This window comes from Centropristis striata, chromosome 4 (assembly GCF_030273125.1).
Source record: "Centropristis striata isolate RG_2023a ecotype Rhode Island chromosome 4, C.striata_1.0, whole genome shotgun sequence".
Classification (NCBI taxonomy): Eukaryota; Metazoa; Chordata; class Actinopteri; order Perciformes; family Serranidae; genus Centropristis; species Centropristis striata.
Genome location: NC_081520.1, coordinates 24,993,790 through 25,010,387, shown reverse-complemented (window position 1 = coordinate 25,010,387; position 16,598 = coordinate 24,993,790). Strand labels below are relative to the sequence as shown.

Below are 16,598 nucleotides of genomic sequence, written 5' to 3'. Positions count from 1 at the left end.
GGAATTGCATTCCAAGCTTTCTTAAGTTCATCAATGAGAGACTGCTGATTCGTGGGGTGCATTTTTATGACTGATCAATCCAATTCGTCCCACACAAGCTCAATTGGAGAGAGGTCTGGAGACTAGGGGGGCAAACCATCTTTTGAATAACACCTTCCAGTTCTTTTTAGTCTAGGTAACCCTGCCAGAGCTTGGAAGAATTCTTTGGGTCATTATCTTGCTTTAAAACATATTTTTTGACCCACAAGTCTATGTCCAGATGGAATTGCATGATGCTGGAGGATGGAGTGGTCCTGTTCCTTCTTCATGATAACCTTTACTGAAAACAAATCTCCTACTCTATCACCTGCAAAACATCCCCAAACCACGGCACTACCACCTCCATGCTTGATTGTCAGTGTTACGCATTGGTGCTTTAAGATGGTCACCAGTCTGTCTGCTGACATAGACTCTGTGATTTGAACCGAATAGTTCAAACTTGCTTTCGTCATTCCAGAGAACTTGTTTCCAGTCATCTTAGGTCCAATATTTATATGCTTTTGCCCACTAATATCTCTTTTTTTGTTCTGTGGACGAAGTAGTGGGTTTTTTTTGCAGATACAACCCTTCAGACCAGTCTTTTCACAGTTGTCAGAGATATGGGTTTTGACCTTGTCATGGTGATTTTCTCCCTTATTTGTGGTGCTGTTTCTTTGCCAATCTCTCTTACTGGTGGCAATGATATGTTTATCCTCTGTTTTTTTTAGTAAACCTCCATTCTCTATCATCATAACTTCCAGTTGCCTCTAGTCTCTTCAGGGTGTAGTGAACTCCTTTGTTGGACACCATTAGGTGTTTTGCAATTTTTCTTTCAATGTATCTTTCTTTCCTTAATGTACAAATCTGTACTCTTGTTTCTTTACTCAGCTGCTTCTTTCTAGCCATTTCTGTGGTAGTCTGTCAGAGATATGAACACAGTTGAGATTTACTGGGACTTTAGTATCCAAACTCTCAAAATCCATAGAGCTAAAGTAAATAATGCAAATTGTGATTTGTTTTTTACTTTTGCACTGAAGTTGTGACTCTTGCAAATCTTCTCAACCCTAAAACTAAGCCCTTCTTTTCTTTTGTTAACATTTATTCAGCAATGGTCTGGTAACATCAATGTATACCAAAAGGTAAATTGAGGAAAATGGTTCAATTCAATGAAAGTAAAGTCTGATCATGCAGTAAACACGTCCAAAAACCCAAAGAATACATACTAGTTTTTAAGACATTATGAACAGAAAATTGAAGTTGCTTCCCAATATTTGGCCTGTATTGGCCTTGCTTCCAAACTTTTGGCCTGTAGTGTATATGAGAAAAACAGTGTGGTTTTTGCCTTAAACTGCATGGGAATAGCATAAAATGGGCATGTCTGTAAAGGGGAGACGTGTGGATTACCCATAGAACCCATTTTCATTCAGATTGAAGGTCAAAGGTCAAGGTACTTTCATGTCAGTTTTTGTGAAGTGTTGTTTTGTTGAGCCTGTTACAGTTTGTGAAACACAGAAAAACTCCTACCCCTCTAAAAAATGTTGTAGAATGGTTAAAGGGTTAGGTTAAAAGGCTTAAGACTTTATTATCCCATACTTTCTAAACTGACATTTTTTTAAATAACAGAAAATGATGACCACGACCCATCCAGTCAGCAGGGGGATGCCTTCAGGAACTATTGTGTTCCTGTGCAAGAAGTTCTGCCTGATCCAAGCAGGAGTCAACCCACTCAAAGCACCAGTGGGATTTATCCAAACTTGAGCCAGTTTGAGAGGGCAGAAAGTCACAGAACTAAACAGAGATTTCATAGAGGTGTGTTATTTTTTATTTTATAGTATACTGCAGTTTGTGTTTCTGAGTCCTATCATGACAGTCTGGAGTAACTCCTCTCACCTCTCCAGAGCTCTTCAGCAGATTACGGCAAGCAAGTCTCAGTCGGCATTATTACGGTAATATAATCAGCTTTTATTATATTACATCATTTCAATGCTGTCAGGAATTTCACTCATGCATTTTGTTATACAGTCAACCAAGGTGAACTCCACAAGCAACAAGCCACGTCAGCTCAAGCTACAGAGGATCATCGCAGAGGTATAGATTTCATTTCATTTATCTGTGTGTGAGAATAAAAAGCCTGATGCAAAAAAAAGTGATCCATTTTTGTTTTTGTTTATGGTTTGTTTGGCAGCACGTTTGGGAAAGAAGAAAGCCAAAGAAAGTGAGTGCTGAATTCGTCATGTGGGCATGTTCAGGATGAAATAACACTGTTTGCTCAAACCCATTTCCCCGTTGTTTCCCTGTCAGATGCTGAATACAAAAACCCCATTTACAACAGGAGCACTGACCAGCTCAACCACCTGTAGAGTGTGAAGGAGTTTATTGGCATATTTCTTTCAGTACAGTTCATCTTTTCTAATGATAATTTTTTTTACAAATAACATTTGAAACATGTCTTATTTGTTTGTTTTATAGTTGTACTGTAGTTCCTGGACGTTTATTATAGGACAAAAGGTGCTTGGTAAAGATAATGATATACAAAAAAGATCAACATATCAGGAAGTAATGTGTTTTTGTTGAATGGGATAAATCTGTGCATGCAAGATGTATTTAAGTGCATGTGAAAATAAATTGCTTTCATACTCTGTTTAACTTGCAGATAAAATATAAGCCTTTTTGAGTGTGTGTTTCTTTCTTTTGAGTGTGTTTTTTTTAACCAAACTACACTACCTACAGACAGTGGAGAGTCTCATATTCACCCACATGCCTTTTAACTGTGAGATGACAAAGTAAGAAAGGCCCCAGAATTTAGCTGATTTTTCTGATGGCACTATCCTTGAAACTATGGACTGTCTAAACTCAACACACTAACCACAAGACCTTACATGGCACCAGCTAAATATTATGCACCTCTTGCAGAAGCAAACACGTTTAGCTGCAGAACAGTACACATAGGCCATCATTTGAATAAGCACAGGAAGATCCAACTAATGAAAAACACCTGTGGCTTTTGCAGGGCAGAGCAGTTTATCATACACGTAGTGAACACACGTACATATAGTTATCCAAATCTGTGACCACAATCATCTGAGTATGGATGACACATTGTCAAATACAAATATGGGGGGAAAGCAAGGTTTCAATTCTACAATTCTACATCAGTCATTTGGCAGACGCTTTTATCCAAAGCGACATGTTTGAGAGTTAACACAAGCAAAGATGAAGTCAAAAGACAACACATGAGTAAGTGCCATGGGTTACGTTTGAGTCCATTAAGGCATAGGTGCAAATAGTGCTGCTTTTTTAATTTACATTTATTTTTTATTTTCCATCCGTGGAGATTATGTGTGAAGGTGTTCAGTAAAGCGATGGGTCTTTAGTCTGATTGAGAGGGACTCCATCAAATTGGATAGAGTTTGGGGGAACTACAGAGGAGAAGAGTTTAGTTTGAGACGTAGGGCCCTGCAGGGGTGGAGGAGCCAGACAACTTTCATTGGAAGAGCGTAGTGAGTGAGCAGGATGGTTTGTGGGCCTGAATAAAGGAGCTCAGGTAGGCAGGAGCTGTGCCAGTTTCTGTTTTGTAAGCAAGAGACAGGGTTTTGAATTAGATGCAGGCAGCAACTGGGAGCCAGTGCAGAGAGATGAGATAGAGTGGCATGTGCTCTCTTGGGCTGGTTGAGGTTCTGAATCATCTGCAGAGGCTTGAAGGCTAATACATACTCCGTGACAACAAAGTTAGTTTTGGCCAGGTGATTTCATACTTCACAAGAAACTCAAGTGCAGAACCCCTGGGAAGTTCTCATAGGGCTCTCACACTGCAGCACACATCAGATTCAAATTTCTGACCAATCAAACAATAGTTCTCAGACACCACAGAAGAAAAAAGTTCTGCCCAGATGATGTGTCTTGCAGCCCTGGGAGAGAACAAATTTATCTGTTTATCGGAGTATGAATTAGCCTTGACGGTGCATGCAGGAAGACCTGCCAGTAGAGAATTGCAGTAGTCTAAGCATGATATTATTTTTTAAAAATCATTGTGTGTGCATTTAGTTTGGCACAGTGGGTAAATGCATTTCACTAAAGAGACAGTTACAAATCACTGTTTTTGTTGAAGCTTCTGAAAAAAATCAACCACAATACCGGATCCTTAAGGCTAATACATACTCTGCAAGAACAGAGAAACTTGTTCTCGCTCCCAGGACTAGAAGAATAGAAATTGTTATTGCAGCCCTGAAAGAGAGAGACAAATTTCTCTGTTCTTGACACATGATCTAGGCAGGACTTTGTTCTTGTGTGGTGTCCAAGAACTATTGTGCGATTGGTCAGAAATTTGAATATGAATGAGACGTGTGCTGCTCTGGGAGGGCCCTTCAGGACTTCAGGAGTTCTTCAGTGGAGCTTCTCGTGAAGTAAAGAAACATCCTGGCCAGAAATAACTTTTTTTCTTGTTCTTGCCACCTCAAAAACAAGAACTAATTTCTCTGTTCTTGTGGAGTATGTAAAGGGCCTTATTTTGTGAGGCAGCAGAGTTGTTTTTTCATTCACCAGAGTCTTTCCAATTAAGCCAAATGAGAAGCAGCTGCTCCACCTGTCACAGAGTCTCAAAATCTAAAGATGAGGTCCCACAATACAGACTTCATTGTGGTGACATTTATTTCATTATCGCTGCTTCTTTTGAAAGCAAATGCTGCTTCAAAACTATCTCAAACAACACTTTCTAACATAACGGATAATGGCACAAAGATTTGCCATGATGGTTTCATGTCTGTTTACATATCAAAGGTGCAATATGCAGATCTTCCCTTCACCATTTATGTTCAAGGTGAGTCAGACACTAATAATATATCTTATCGCTGATGCAACAGCTTTGAATAGTTTACTCTGCTCTTGTTTGTGTCCAAATTTACACACAGATGACCGCAGTGGATATTACCAAGTCATCGCTATAGCAAAACAGTGCCACTACTTCCTTGGAGAAACTGACACCTTTTTCATCTTAACTGTTGCTTCCAGTGGATGTTTTGTGAGAAGACAAGTAAGCTGGAAAGTCCCTTGAGTTTGTCTATTTATTTAGATCAGCTATTGTTTTTAATATTTTAATCTGGTCATTTTGTTCAATAGAAACATATGGCAAGTCTGACTGTTGTCATCGTGACACTTGCAGACAGTGGAAGAGTTAAAAATATCAAGTTAATACCAATCCTCTGTGAATCGAAAATGACAGGTATTAATTCTATATATAATGAAATGATGTGCCAGAATTTGGTTTAATATAAATTTTTAGTGTGTTTTCTACAGAAGTGAACAAAAATCCCCTGGTATCAAGACATTTTTTCTGCAACAAGGATGGCTTCAACATTACCATCCACCAGAATGCTACAGTCCCACCTCTGAACCTGGATGCAGTCTGGATTCCTTCCAGCCCAAACTGTAAACCCACAAAAAGATCAAAGGATGTTGTCACTTTCAGCTTCCCGTTCACTGATTGTGGCACTCGGTCTGTGGTAAATATACAGTCCTGGAAAAAATTATTATACCTCCCTTTTTTTCATTTTCTTGTTCATTTTAATGCCTGGTACAACTAAAGGTTGTATGTTAAATGTTAAAGCATGTTATCTAGCCATTTTCCATGGTTTTCTTGATAATAACCAAAATCATTATCAAGAAAACAATGAAACATGTCTAGATATCAGCTCTTAAATTAAACTCTTATCAGCTATTTTTGTTGTTATCATTATTTATATATATATATATATATATATATATATATATATATATGCACCTTTAGTTGTACCAGGCATTAAAATGAACAATAAAGTCAAGACAACAAGAGTGGTCTAATATTTTTTTCCCTGACTGTATGTGATTATCTACAGTATTTATCAGATAGTAACTAACTAAGACAGGTTTTTTTTGGTTGTTTTTTTCTTTAAAGATAGCTGATGGAATTATAACCTACTGGGTCACCATTGAGGTGAAACAACATCTGCCAAAAGGCTCAATATTTCGGGACACTCCTTTCCAGTAAGAAAAGAAAACATTCCACTTCTTTGTGATGCAAATTGCAGATTGTTTAAATTTTCTTTCTTTTTCTTTTTGTTAGTCGCACAGTTCATTGTAGCTTTGCACTGGCCCAAATTACTCAGCTGGGCATCAAGGTTCAAGAAGAAAAATCTGAGTACTTGTCAACAGTGAAGACTGAGGGAGTTCTGCGGACTGAAATGAGGTTTGCCAAAGGTCAAGTTAGCCAAGTTTTTGATTTTCAATCCAAATGTTTTACTTTTATTTTCCATAAAACTTATTATCTCCTAAATATGTCATATACCACTTATTCTATACTGTGTATATCTGCATATATTTAAATATATTTATTCATTGATGTTCATACTACTACATGCAGCAACCTATTTAACCTATTTAACATGCTAAATATATTTTCTCCAATGTGCAATATCTGTAAAATGCAAAGTAGATTGAGGAAAACAAACACACAAAAAAGGTATATTTATGATAAATGCCAAAAAGCAGAAATCTAGGTTTATGTCTTATTTTTATATTCTTTATTCTGTCTTCTATATCTATGTGTCTGTATCTTGAGCTACTGTAACCACTAAATTCCCCATCTGCAGGACAATTAAAGTCATATCTTATATGTTTTTGTATGTATGATCTTATTTGACTAAGTGTCAAAAAACCACAGAAAGTACCATCGAAATGTGTCAATACATGAAATGAATCACTTTTACTTTGAAAGGCTGGTTTCAAATTTATATCATACTAAAACCCCTCTATGTTATTTCCTAATCTTTCATCTACAGATTCCGATTACAAGTCTTTCTATTCCTCTCAAGACCCACCAACATTTACAAAGCTCGGCCAGCCTGTGTATGTGGAGGTGTTTGTTCTCAAACATGAGAACAAGGATCTGGTGCTGCTGCTGGAGGACTGCTGGGCCACACCAACTAAAAACCCACATGACCCACAGAGATGGAACCTGCTTGTTAAAGGGTGAATTCACATTAAATTAATGAACATGTTTTGTTTGTTTTACCTTATTCATATCCAAAAGGTCTTGTGAGATCTGCCTGTACTTTGATTAAGAGGCTATTTTTGTATCTAGCTGTCCTTTCAGTGGCGATAGCCACAGATCAGTTGTGTTGCCAGTCGTCCCCAGTAAGGAGCTAAAGTATCCCTCTCTTCATAAATGGTTTGTGGTCAACATGTTCTCATTTGTGAAGCCAGCAACATGTGAAAACCTGGTAAGAAAAAGTATAACTAAACATTTTTTTAGCCTTGGTGATTTAAAAAAAAAAAAAAAATCTGATGTCATCCTACAGGTGTATTTCCACTGTGATATAGAGATCTGTAAAGGATCCGAATGCTTACAGTCCTGCAGCAATGGTAGGTTGAGCTTAAGCCTTTTGATTCTTAATTAAGTTTAATAAATCTATCTTCTGTTATTGTTTGTCCGATGCTTTCAGGGAGGCGTAAATTAAGAAGAATCACACCCGGACAGAGGATTCTTTCCAGTGTAGTCTCTGGTGGACCACTTCTTTATCTACTGTAAATAACCAGAAAAAGACTGCTATTTCAAATCATATTTGAAAGCAAAGTTGAGAACAGTTTATTGAAGAACTGTCCAAGATTTGTAATAAATAGATCTGTTACTCAATACGATGGCCGGCTGTTTCTCAGAATAAACCCCAGTCGTCTGTAACAAAAAAAGAAAAAAGAAATTGCTTTTCAACAGTGGGAAAGGCTAGTATTATTTCATATAAATAATGTTTTATTGTTATATATGTCCTTTCTTTAATCACTTTACTGGCTCTTGTTTATTTTGGCTGGTTGGGAAATATTATATTGGAAAGTGCAGATGGATCATGTGATATATGTATTAAAGTATGTACCCCATGCTCAAAAGGAGGACCATATAATTAATTTGCAGATCACTTTTGCCAAATTTCCCATTTTCAAATGACTGGTTCTAAATTTTGCTTTCAAGCAGGGCAACCTGTTAATGTTTTTGATTTTATTTGTTTTGATTAATTATATGAACAAGTCGGCTAAATTACTTTTTGTTTTCTATTTGATATTTCTACTATTAATACATTTCAATACAAATCTAGTTTAACAAAAAAAAAAGTCCAGGCAGACTTTTATTGTGGTGGAGGAGCTTTGGTCATGTGCCCCGAATCGACCAATAGAATAAGAGTGGATTGGTTTACGGAAGTGATTGAGCAAGCGCGTCGTCTGTAAAACAACACAGAGAGAGAAATGTGAGAAGAAGTTGCTATTTTGTAACGTTTAATACCGTCTGTGGGCACTAACACCAGCCAAACACTGTCCCTGTAAGATTTACTTAAGGATTTCGTTCGTCCGTCCAGCTCCTTACACTGCTATTTGCTGGTTTAGCTACAAGTTATCAGTTATGTCCAAAACAACGAGATTGGACCCAAAAGAAAATGAGTCAAAACACCTGCCGATCTATCAGCACAAAGCCAATCTAGTTCAGACTGTCAAAGAAAGCACTTTTCTGGTCGTCACCGGTGAGACTGGCAGCGGGAAAACCACACAGCTTCCGAAGTACCTGCATCAAGCAGGTAAGGTCATGTTGCTGTCCCTGCAGATAAAGTGTGTGGAGGAGGATTGGGGCTAGGGAGGAGAAAAAAATGAGAGGAGGATTTAATTTTTCATTATGCAGTTCGAGAAAAAAGTCGCAATGACAAGGATAAAGTCGAGGTGTCGAGAATAAACCCCCCCCCCCCCCCCCCCCCTACACATGAGAGAGATAGATAGATAGATAGATAGATAGATACCAATACAATAAAATAGAATAGAATAAAATTAAAAACTAGTATGAATAGTAAGCCTAGTTTAAATGAGCATTTTTTTGGTGGGAGGCTACAATAACAAATAAAATCTGCTTTTATGTAATTTATGTGATTTTTTTTTATACATATATTGTATTATGTATTACATATGTATTTTCTCAACATTGTATTTCAACTTTTTTCTTGACATTGTATTTCGACTTGAATTTAATAATGTTTTTTTTTCCTCCTACCTGGCCCTAATCTTCTTAAGTAAAAGTATTAATGAACAAACTGCATAGATCAGAACTACACTGAGTTTATGTTTGAACATTAAAGGACAACATCTAAGTACAATCTAATGCAATTTGTTGGTTTAAGGGAGGTGTAGGATGTCCAAAGTCAAAAGATATTCAGTTTAAGAAGAAATCTACATATTTGACAGGCTAAAAAGTTCCTTCCATGAAAAGTTAATGTTTAATTGATTAGACGACTTATTGTTGCAGCTCTAAACCACTTCCTTTTCTTTTTGTGTAGGCTTTTGTAAAGATGGCAAAATCGGCATCACGCAGCCCCGTCGGGTGGCTGCCATCACGGTGGCCCAGAGGGTTGCCCAGGAGATGCAGTGCACTCTGGGTAGAGAGGTGGGCTACCAAGTACGCTTCGATGACTGCACATCACAGGTGAGAAGCAGAGACGCCTCATCCCGAAGGTTATTATAGTTAACGAAAACTAACGAAATAACAAAAAGTAGAATTGAAAAAATATTTTTGCTAACTGAAATAAAATAGTTTTTAAAAAAACCATAACTAAATGAAGCCGTATTGTGTGGTTACAAAACAACAAAAGGAACTACAATTAAGGTGTAGTTTTCGTCTTTGTCAACTTTTTTTCATACATAAGCCTTTTTGGTTGATATGAAATCTATTTCATCTATCTGGTTTTATGATTTAATAACCTTGTTGGGGCTAAGATGGATTGTGACCTCTTTGAATCTCGCACCCAACAAATACCCCATTACGAAAAAATAAAACTAATAAAAACTAAACTAAAACTAAACATTTTCAAAAAAAGTAAAAAGTACTAGAAAACTAGCAAACTCACTCTAAAAACGAATTAAAACTAACTGAATTTTAAAACAAAACTTCACAATAAAATTAAAACTAAAACTAAAATAAAAAATTGAAATTGAAATTCATGAAAAATCCAAAACTATTATAACCTTGCTCATCCCCTGTACAAAATACAGTGCATGTATTGTAAACTATTGTTAACATGAGGATGCGGCTGTTTTTGTCAGAGCACGGTGGTGAAGTACATGACAGACGGCTGTTTGCTGAGAGAGATCCTGGCAGATCCTGTACTCTCTCAGTACAGTGTTGTAATCTTGGATGAAGTCCACGAACGCAGCCTCAACACAGTGAGTTAATATATGACCCTGACCCAGTATCATTAACAATTCTGCATTATATTGTTGCATAGAGGTTGTCAGCATACATAATTAACTTTGTGTTTGTATTTGTTGCAGGATATTCTCCTTGGTTTATTGAAGAAAATGTTCTGCAAACCTGCAAAGGCCCCCAAGGGTCGAGCTGTCCCTCTGAAGGTGGTGGTGATGTCCGCCACCTTGGAAGCTGAAAAGCTTTCTGCCTTTCTCGGCGACTGCCCCGTCTTTGCTATTCCTGGGAGGACTTTTCCTGTCACGAGCACATTTGGGTTTGCTGTCGGACCTAAAGACACAGAGAGCACTGGCTATGTAAAAGAGGTACTGAGTTTCAGCTTTTAGTTCGGTGTTACAGGAAAAGAAACACTAACTTGTTTTCACAACTTACCCTTACAGATAAATTAAGTTTAGACATGTTGTAGCTTGATCCATTTTGTTTGTTTTCCTTTATTTTAACTATTTTGCTTGTCAGGTGGTCAAAGTGGCCCTTGATGTACACACCAGTGAAATGGCTGGAGATATTCTTGTGTTTTTGACAGGTAAGTCATAATTATGTTGTACCAAGCTTTAATATCACAGTATGTCCTAAACGTGATCATATTTGCCACATGATTTCTCCGTGTTCAACAGGTCAGTCAGAGATTGAGCGTGCCTGTGACTTGTTGTTTGAAAAAGCCGAGTCTATAGACTACCGCTACGATGTGCACGACCGAACAGTGGAGGGCCTTCTTATTCTGCCTCTTTATGGATCCATGCCCACTGGTAAATACATACAACAGCTGTTACATCTTATTCACTGTTAACCCATAGAGACCTAAGCAGGGGCAGGGGAGTTTAAGGGGTAGATAGCAGGTCAACAGTAGATGCCACATAGAAGTTGTATACATCATCTGAAAGCTGGGAACCTGAATATTAATCTAAAGTATAAGTGTAATAAATCTGTCGCAAATATGGTGTTTTGGTGAGGTGTCTATTCACATTTTGAAAGTTTAGAGCATTGAAGAGCTAAAGAAAATATGATTGAAGTATATATAGGACATTCCCATGCTCAATTATGTCCTATAATTTTAAGTTGACAACATTAGTTACACATTGGGTGCTAAATTTTAACTATTTGTGACCACTTGAAAACTGATAAAAATAGTAAAACACTAAAACCTAGAAACACAGAAAAATCTACGATTCCTTTGTATGAACAACGTTTGAGATTTGGAGAAAAGTGCATTTTTCTGCAATTGGATTGTCGTTAACTTACGTTCTGTGAACTGCTCAGAAACACCCCTTACTTTGGAGCGTTATTTAGTCCCCATCCGAACAACTAGCATGACATGGAACACCAGTGGATGCCTCAGGGTGTCTTAATTCATATGATGCCAATATCTTCACTCCAGCTTTAAAACAGAGCTTGCTACAGCCTCGTACACACATTATTGTTGGCCTAGATTGCTTGTGTCCCTGTGGGTCTTAGTGAGTAAGTAGATTAAAATTGTAGATTTTTCCAGAATAACATTTATGTGATGCCACTGTGATAATACTGCAAAAGAACACACAACAACGTGTATTATTTTTGGTCTTTCCGTAGATCAACAGAGGCAGATCTTTCAGCCTCCACCTCCAGGAATAAGGAAGTGTGTAGTGGCCACAAACATTGCAGCTACATCTCTCACCATCAATGGCATAAAGTGAGTGAGGCCTGCGGTTATTGGCTGACCCCAGGCTGCATTTATCAGCTTTACAATGACAACAATGTCATGTGTGTGAGTGTGTATGAGGAACGGAAAATGACATAAGAATAAATTAATAAATACATAAAAATGTGAATAAATGTAGAAATAATTAAATAAATGTAGAAATAAATAAATAGATACATTTTTAAATAAATAAACACACATGGAAATATTAAAATAAATGTGGAAATAACTAAATAAATAAATGAAAATGTAGAAATAAAGCAATAATTACAGAAATGGCAAAAACAAAGAAAGTATCACATGTAAAAATATATAATTTACGTGTATCTCTTGGATTTTATTTATATGAGGGAATGAGGGAAAAAATGGCATAAGAAATAAATAAATACATAAAAAAGTGAATAAATAAATAAATAAATAAATGTAGCAATAAATATATAAATAAACAAATGTACTAAATAAATAAACAAATAAAGGTGGAAATCTAGAAATAAATGATGAAATACAGAAATAGCTAAATTATGTATTGCATGAAAAAATATAAAATGCATGTGTATCTTTTTCATTTATTTAAATATATTTATTTCTACATTTATTCACTTTTTTGTGTATATAATAATGTATTTATTTATTTATTTCTACTTATGTCATTTTTCGTCCCGTGTGTGTGTGTGTTATTATATGTTAATCAAACATTTCGGGGACATCTCTGAAAACAAATCATCATGCAATTTCTTATTCCTCCATTAAAGGTACATTGTAGACAGCGGGTTCGTGAAGCAGCTCAACCACAACTCAAGGGTGGGCATGGATATCTTGGAGGTGGTGCCTATTTCAAAGTTAGTTTTTGAATAATTAACATGCCATTTTGAACCTGCAAGTGGGTTTGTTAAAGTAATTTTCCTGCTTACACTCATGCCGTTGAGAAAGCTTGCCAAGAGAGATTTAGACTGGATATTTCGGGGGGATTTTCTGTGATTAGGAGCGAGGCTCAGCAGAGAGCAGGCCGAGCTGGAAGAACCTCAGCCGGGAAATGCTATCGAATCTACACCAAGGAATTCTGGGAGAAGAGCATGCCTGAATATACAGTTCCGGAAATCCAGAGGACGAGTCTGACTGCAGTGGTACTCACGCTCAAGTGCCTGGGCGTTCATGATGTCATCAGGTACACTGAAACTCACGCTGTGTCTGTTTGCTTTCTTATACTTAATAATTTCTTTATGTTCTCTTCACCTTCTTTAGTAATGAGTGGATTTCTTTTTAAGATTCCCTTACCTGGACTGTCCAGAGGAGAGGTTCATTCTCGAGGCATTAAAGCAGCTCTACCAGTTTGATGCCATCGACAGGTGAGTGTTTATTATACCTGTTGACCTGTGGACTTCCAAGCACCACTGTGAGGAGTTTAAGTAATTCTCTGTGTTGCCTGTAGGAGAGGGAGAGTGACCCAACTAGGGGAACTGATGGTGGAGTTCCCCCTGCACCCAGGACTAACCAGGGCCGTGCTCAAAGCCGCCTCCCTCCGCTGTGAGGACCTGCTGCTCCCTGTGGCCGCCATGCTGTCTGTAGAGAACATTTTCATCAGGCCAGGTTTGAAGCAGTAAAAATGCATGTTCAATATCAAAGTGTCTGTAGTAAGCATACACAGAAAATCTGAGCAAAAAGGGACGTGATAAGTCACGCTTGATTGACAGCTTCTTCAGCTCTAGAATCACTTTATTTCCTTTCAATCACTTAAATGTTTTACTGCAATGGAAAAAAAGCTATCAAATCTGTGTTTACTATGTACACATTAGATTGCAGATGACATAAGGCAAGGCAAGTTTATATGTATGTATAGCACTTTTCAACAACAAGGCAATTCAGAGTGCTTTACACAAAACATTTAAATACAACATTTTTAAAATTTAAAACAAGCAGATAAAATATTTATATACATGCAGTGGGTACAGAAAGTATTCAGACCCCCTTAATTTTTTCACCCTTTGTTTCATTGAAGCCATTTGCTTAAATCATTTAAGTGCATTTTTTTTCTCATTAATGTACACCCAGCACCCCATCTTAACAGAAAAAAACAGAAATGTAGAAATTGTCGGAAATTTATTAGAACCAACTCAAGGAGCATCAGAAGAAATGGACAGCATGTGAGTTAAATATATAAGTGTCACAGCAAAGGGTCTGAATACTTATGACCATGTGATATATCTTCTATTCAAAGGAATAGAAGTTACAGTGCAGTATTAGTAATTACTGAAAGGCAGTGGCAGATTTAAAAGAGTTCAAAGTTGCAGCAGACCTGCAGGTTTTGTGAGTTTGTTTCAGATATGTGGTGCATTAAAACTCAACGCTGTCCCAGATGATATGAGAGTTCTGGATGCTTCGTAGCTAAGCAGAAGATCAGAAATGTATGAATTATGAATTTGCCTTACTGAGGAATTTAAAGCAGAACAAAATACTTTGTTCAATTACCAACTATGAAAGCAAGATAGAAATAGAGTCCTTTGCTGTCATTAATATTTAGGTTATATTACAAGAATTGTGTAGTAGCAGGGCTAGTTAACATTTCACTTGCACTCAGACAATATAGAGAGGCAAGGAAGTCCTGTTTTATTTACCGACATGTTGGGTTGATTATTTATTTTATGTGTCAGGAAGTGACACATATAGAGAAGTGTAGTGTGATGACTGAGCTCTTCCTGCCTGCAGGCCACCCTGAGAAACAGAAAGAGGCAGATAAAAAGCACAGAGCGTTGGCTACAAGTATGAATGACTTTGCCACTCTCCTCAGCGTGTTTCAGTCATGTAAATCCAGGTAAAGAACTGAACTGATTTATGGTGCATCCATATTTCTATTTATTTATTTATTTGTTTGTTTGTTTAGCAAAAAAATGTCAGTGTCAGTCCATCACTTACCATGTATTTGGGACTTTCTCCTGCATCCTGCAGTGACAGACCCTCAGCATGGTGTAAAGATAACTGGATCCATTGGAGGGCGCTGAAGTCAGCCTTTAGTGTGGAGACTCAGCTTCGAGAGATCCTCCTCCGGCTGCAACAGGTACAGCTGCAGCTTACAAAACTCATTTTCACATCACTGACAGAAACATGTATCTATTCCCTGTTAAATGCTTCATATTGCTGTAACGGGAGAACTTTTTTAACAAGCTTTGGTAGATTTCGCTTGCGTCCCATCAGTGTTGTAATTGAAGCTCTTGCAGATTACTGTGGTCACATGTTCAACTCTGTCACTTGCTAATGTAGCATTCTGTTTGCCAGAACACTGCTGTGTTAATTCATTTACATGTGATTATTAATTTCTCTGTGAATGTTCTTTTCCCCCTTTCAGAAGAGAGACTTCCCTGTAGAAACATTTGATGGCAATAAGAGTGAACTCTTCAGACGATGCCTGTGCACAGGATACTTCACCAATGTTGCCAGAAGGTTATTTTAAAATGATCTATGTTTAACTCTCTTTGGGATCCCTTTATTATCTCTTAGTAATGTCAACTCGTTGTGAAATTGTTTTTTACACTGCATAGGTCTGTTGGAAAGGTGTTTTGCACAATGGATGGCAATGGATCTATGGTTCACGTTCATCCATCATCATCGGTAACGCATCACATTTGGAAGCAGAACTTTTGTTTTCTTCTCAGATTTTCCCTTTGATCATGATCTCTTGTTGCCCCCAGCTCTTTGACCAGGAGGCAGAGCTGAACTGGATCATCTTCCACGATGTGCTGGTGACCTCGCGGGTGTACGTCAGGACCGCGTGTCCTATTCGATACGATTGGGTGAAGGACTTGCTGCCTAAACTCCATGAGGTGGACGTGTACGAGCTGAGCAGCGTCGCAAGAGAAGAAGTGACTGAGGAGGAAGTGTTAAAATGGGAGACCAGGGAAGCAGCCAAAAGACAACCAGGTTTTCAGAATCATTTTAGATCATTCTTTTTGAAATTGCGATATTTTACAGTTTAATGGTTGATGTTGTTCCCTGCTATGAAATCATCCAAAATAAAAAAGAATCTGACTCTAGCACAGGGTGGATTGAAAGGCCATCTAGGCATTAAGATGTCCATTGTTTTATAGAGTGAATAAGAATGAATTCATTGATTCTTTTTTTTCCAGAGGTTTCTACTGAGGATTTCATGAAAAAGCTTGAGAAGCGAAACAACGAAACTTCTGTCAACGATGCCCGTGCTCGCTACCTGCAACGAAAGCAACAAAGACAACAAAATAAAAATCTTTGACAGAAAGCCAATTCATGAAATGTATCACACATTAGATTTTTGGGTATCTCTTTAGTATATGAATAATAAAACATTTGTTATATTTCTAAGATGGACTCATTCTTCTGTAATCCCCCCCTTAAAAGGCACCCTTAAAGACACTTTATTATATTTAATCCATTAAAGGACACTGTACACATCATTTCAACATGTTTTATCTACCTTGGGAGCATCCAAGAGGTAATTTGCTTTGTTTTAAACATGGGGGCACCAGGTAGGGCTGCTCCATCCCTGAATCCACCAGTACTTTGCCGTAGCACTAGTTAATTTTATTGATCTTTTGACAAGATTTACATCTAAAGAAAATTAGAGCTTTATTCTTAAACATACCATATTGTAAAACTTGGTTTAAAGAGGAGGTG

General features: G+C 37.4%; 2 protein-coding genes and 1 long non-coding RNA gene across 4 annotated transcripts; all 3 read left to right on the top strand.

Moving 5' to 3' along the window:
• Positions 1 to 1,053: 1,053 nt before the first annotated feature.
• LOC131970489 (uncharacterized) lies at positions 1,054 to 2,855 on the top strand. The gene is made up of 5 exons (XR_009394184.1): positions 1,054 to 1,827; positions 1,917 to 1,964; positions 2,041 to 2,106; positions 2,204 to 2,233; positions 2,320 to 2,855. It is a non-coding gene; the product is annotated as an uncharacterized LOC131970489 (long non-coding RNA).
• Positions 2,856 to 4,441: 1,586 nt separating this feature from the next.
• Positions 4,442 to 6,956, top strand: LOC131969607 (uncharacterized). Its single transcript, XM_059330696.1, has 7 exons — positions 4,442 to 4,834; positions 4,926 to 5,047; positions 5,134 to 5,236; positions 5,311 to 5,516; positions 5,948 to 6,036; positions 6,116 to 6,238; positions 6,831 to 6,956. Exons 1-7 carry the CDS (start codon positions 4,627 to 4,629, stop codon positions 6,925 to 6,927), a joined length of 948 nt encoding a protein of 315 aa, XP_059186679.1. The 5' UTR covers positions 4,442 to 4,626; the 3' UTR covers positions 6,928 to 6,956.
• A 73-nt stretch (positions 6,957 to 7,029) lies between these two features.
• On the top strand, positions 7,030 to 16,286 carry dhx40 (DEAH (Asp-Glu-Ala-His) box polypeptide 40). Of its 2 annotated transcripts, none has more exons than XM_059330692.1 (18): positions 7,030 to 7,271; positions 7,350 to 7,575; positions 9,360 to 9,505; positions 10,123 to 10,242; positions 10,351 to 10,587; positions 10,739 to 10,805; positions 10,897 to 11,028; positions 11,849 to 11,948; positions 12,710 to 12,796; positions 12,940 to 13,122; positions 13,223 to 13,303; positions 13,387 to 13,544; positions 14,661 to 14,766; positions 14,901 to 15,009; positions 15,298 to 15,392; positions 15,491 to 15,560; positions 15,641 to 15,869; positions 16,076 to 16,286. In XM_059330692.1, the coding sequence occupies exons 3-18, from the start codon at positions 9,443 to 9,445 to the stop codon at positions 16,195 to 16,197; spliced, it is 1,959 nt and encodes a 652-aa protein (XP_059186675.1). In that variant the 5' UTR covers positions 7,030 to 7,271; positions 7,350 to 7,575; positions 9,360 to 9,442; the 3' UTR covers positions 16,198 to 16,286. The 2 variants fall into 2 exon arrangements, with proteins under 2 accessions (XP_059186675.1, XP_059186673.1); XM_059330690.1 differs by having other exon boundaries at positions 7,350 to 8,612.
• Positions 16,287 to 16,598: the final 312 nt, after the last annotated feature.

Bases quoted from the DNA above. Each gene is read 5' to 3' on its own strand.
- LOC131969607 (XM_059330696.1), top strand. From the start codon at position 4,627: ATGAGGTCCCACAATACAGACTTCATTGTGGTGACATTTATTTCATTA. The intron at 6,037-6,115 runs GTAAGAAAAGAA...TCTTTTTGTTAG, and splicing joins TTTCGGGACACTCCTTTCCA to TCGCACAGTTCATTGTAGCT. The intron at 6,239-6,830 runs GTTTGCCAAAGG...TTTCATCTACAG, and splicing joins GTTCTGCGGACTGAAATGAG to ATTCCGATTACAAGTCTTTC.
- dhx40 (XM_059330690.1), top strand. From the start codon at position 8,441: ATGTCCAAAACAACGAGATTGGACCCAAAAGAAAATGAGTCAAAACAC. The intron at 11,949-12,709 runs GTGAGTGAGGCC...CCTCCATTAAAG, and splicing joins CTCACCATCAATGGCATAAA to GTACATTGTAGACAGCGGGT. The intron at 15,393-15,490 runs GTTATTTTAAAA...TACACTGCATAG, and splicing joins TTCACCAATGTTGCCAGAAG to GTCTGTTGGAAAGGTGTTTT.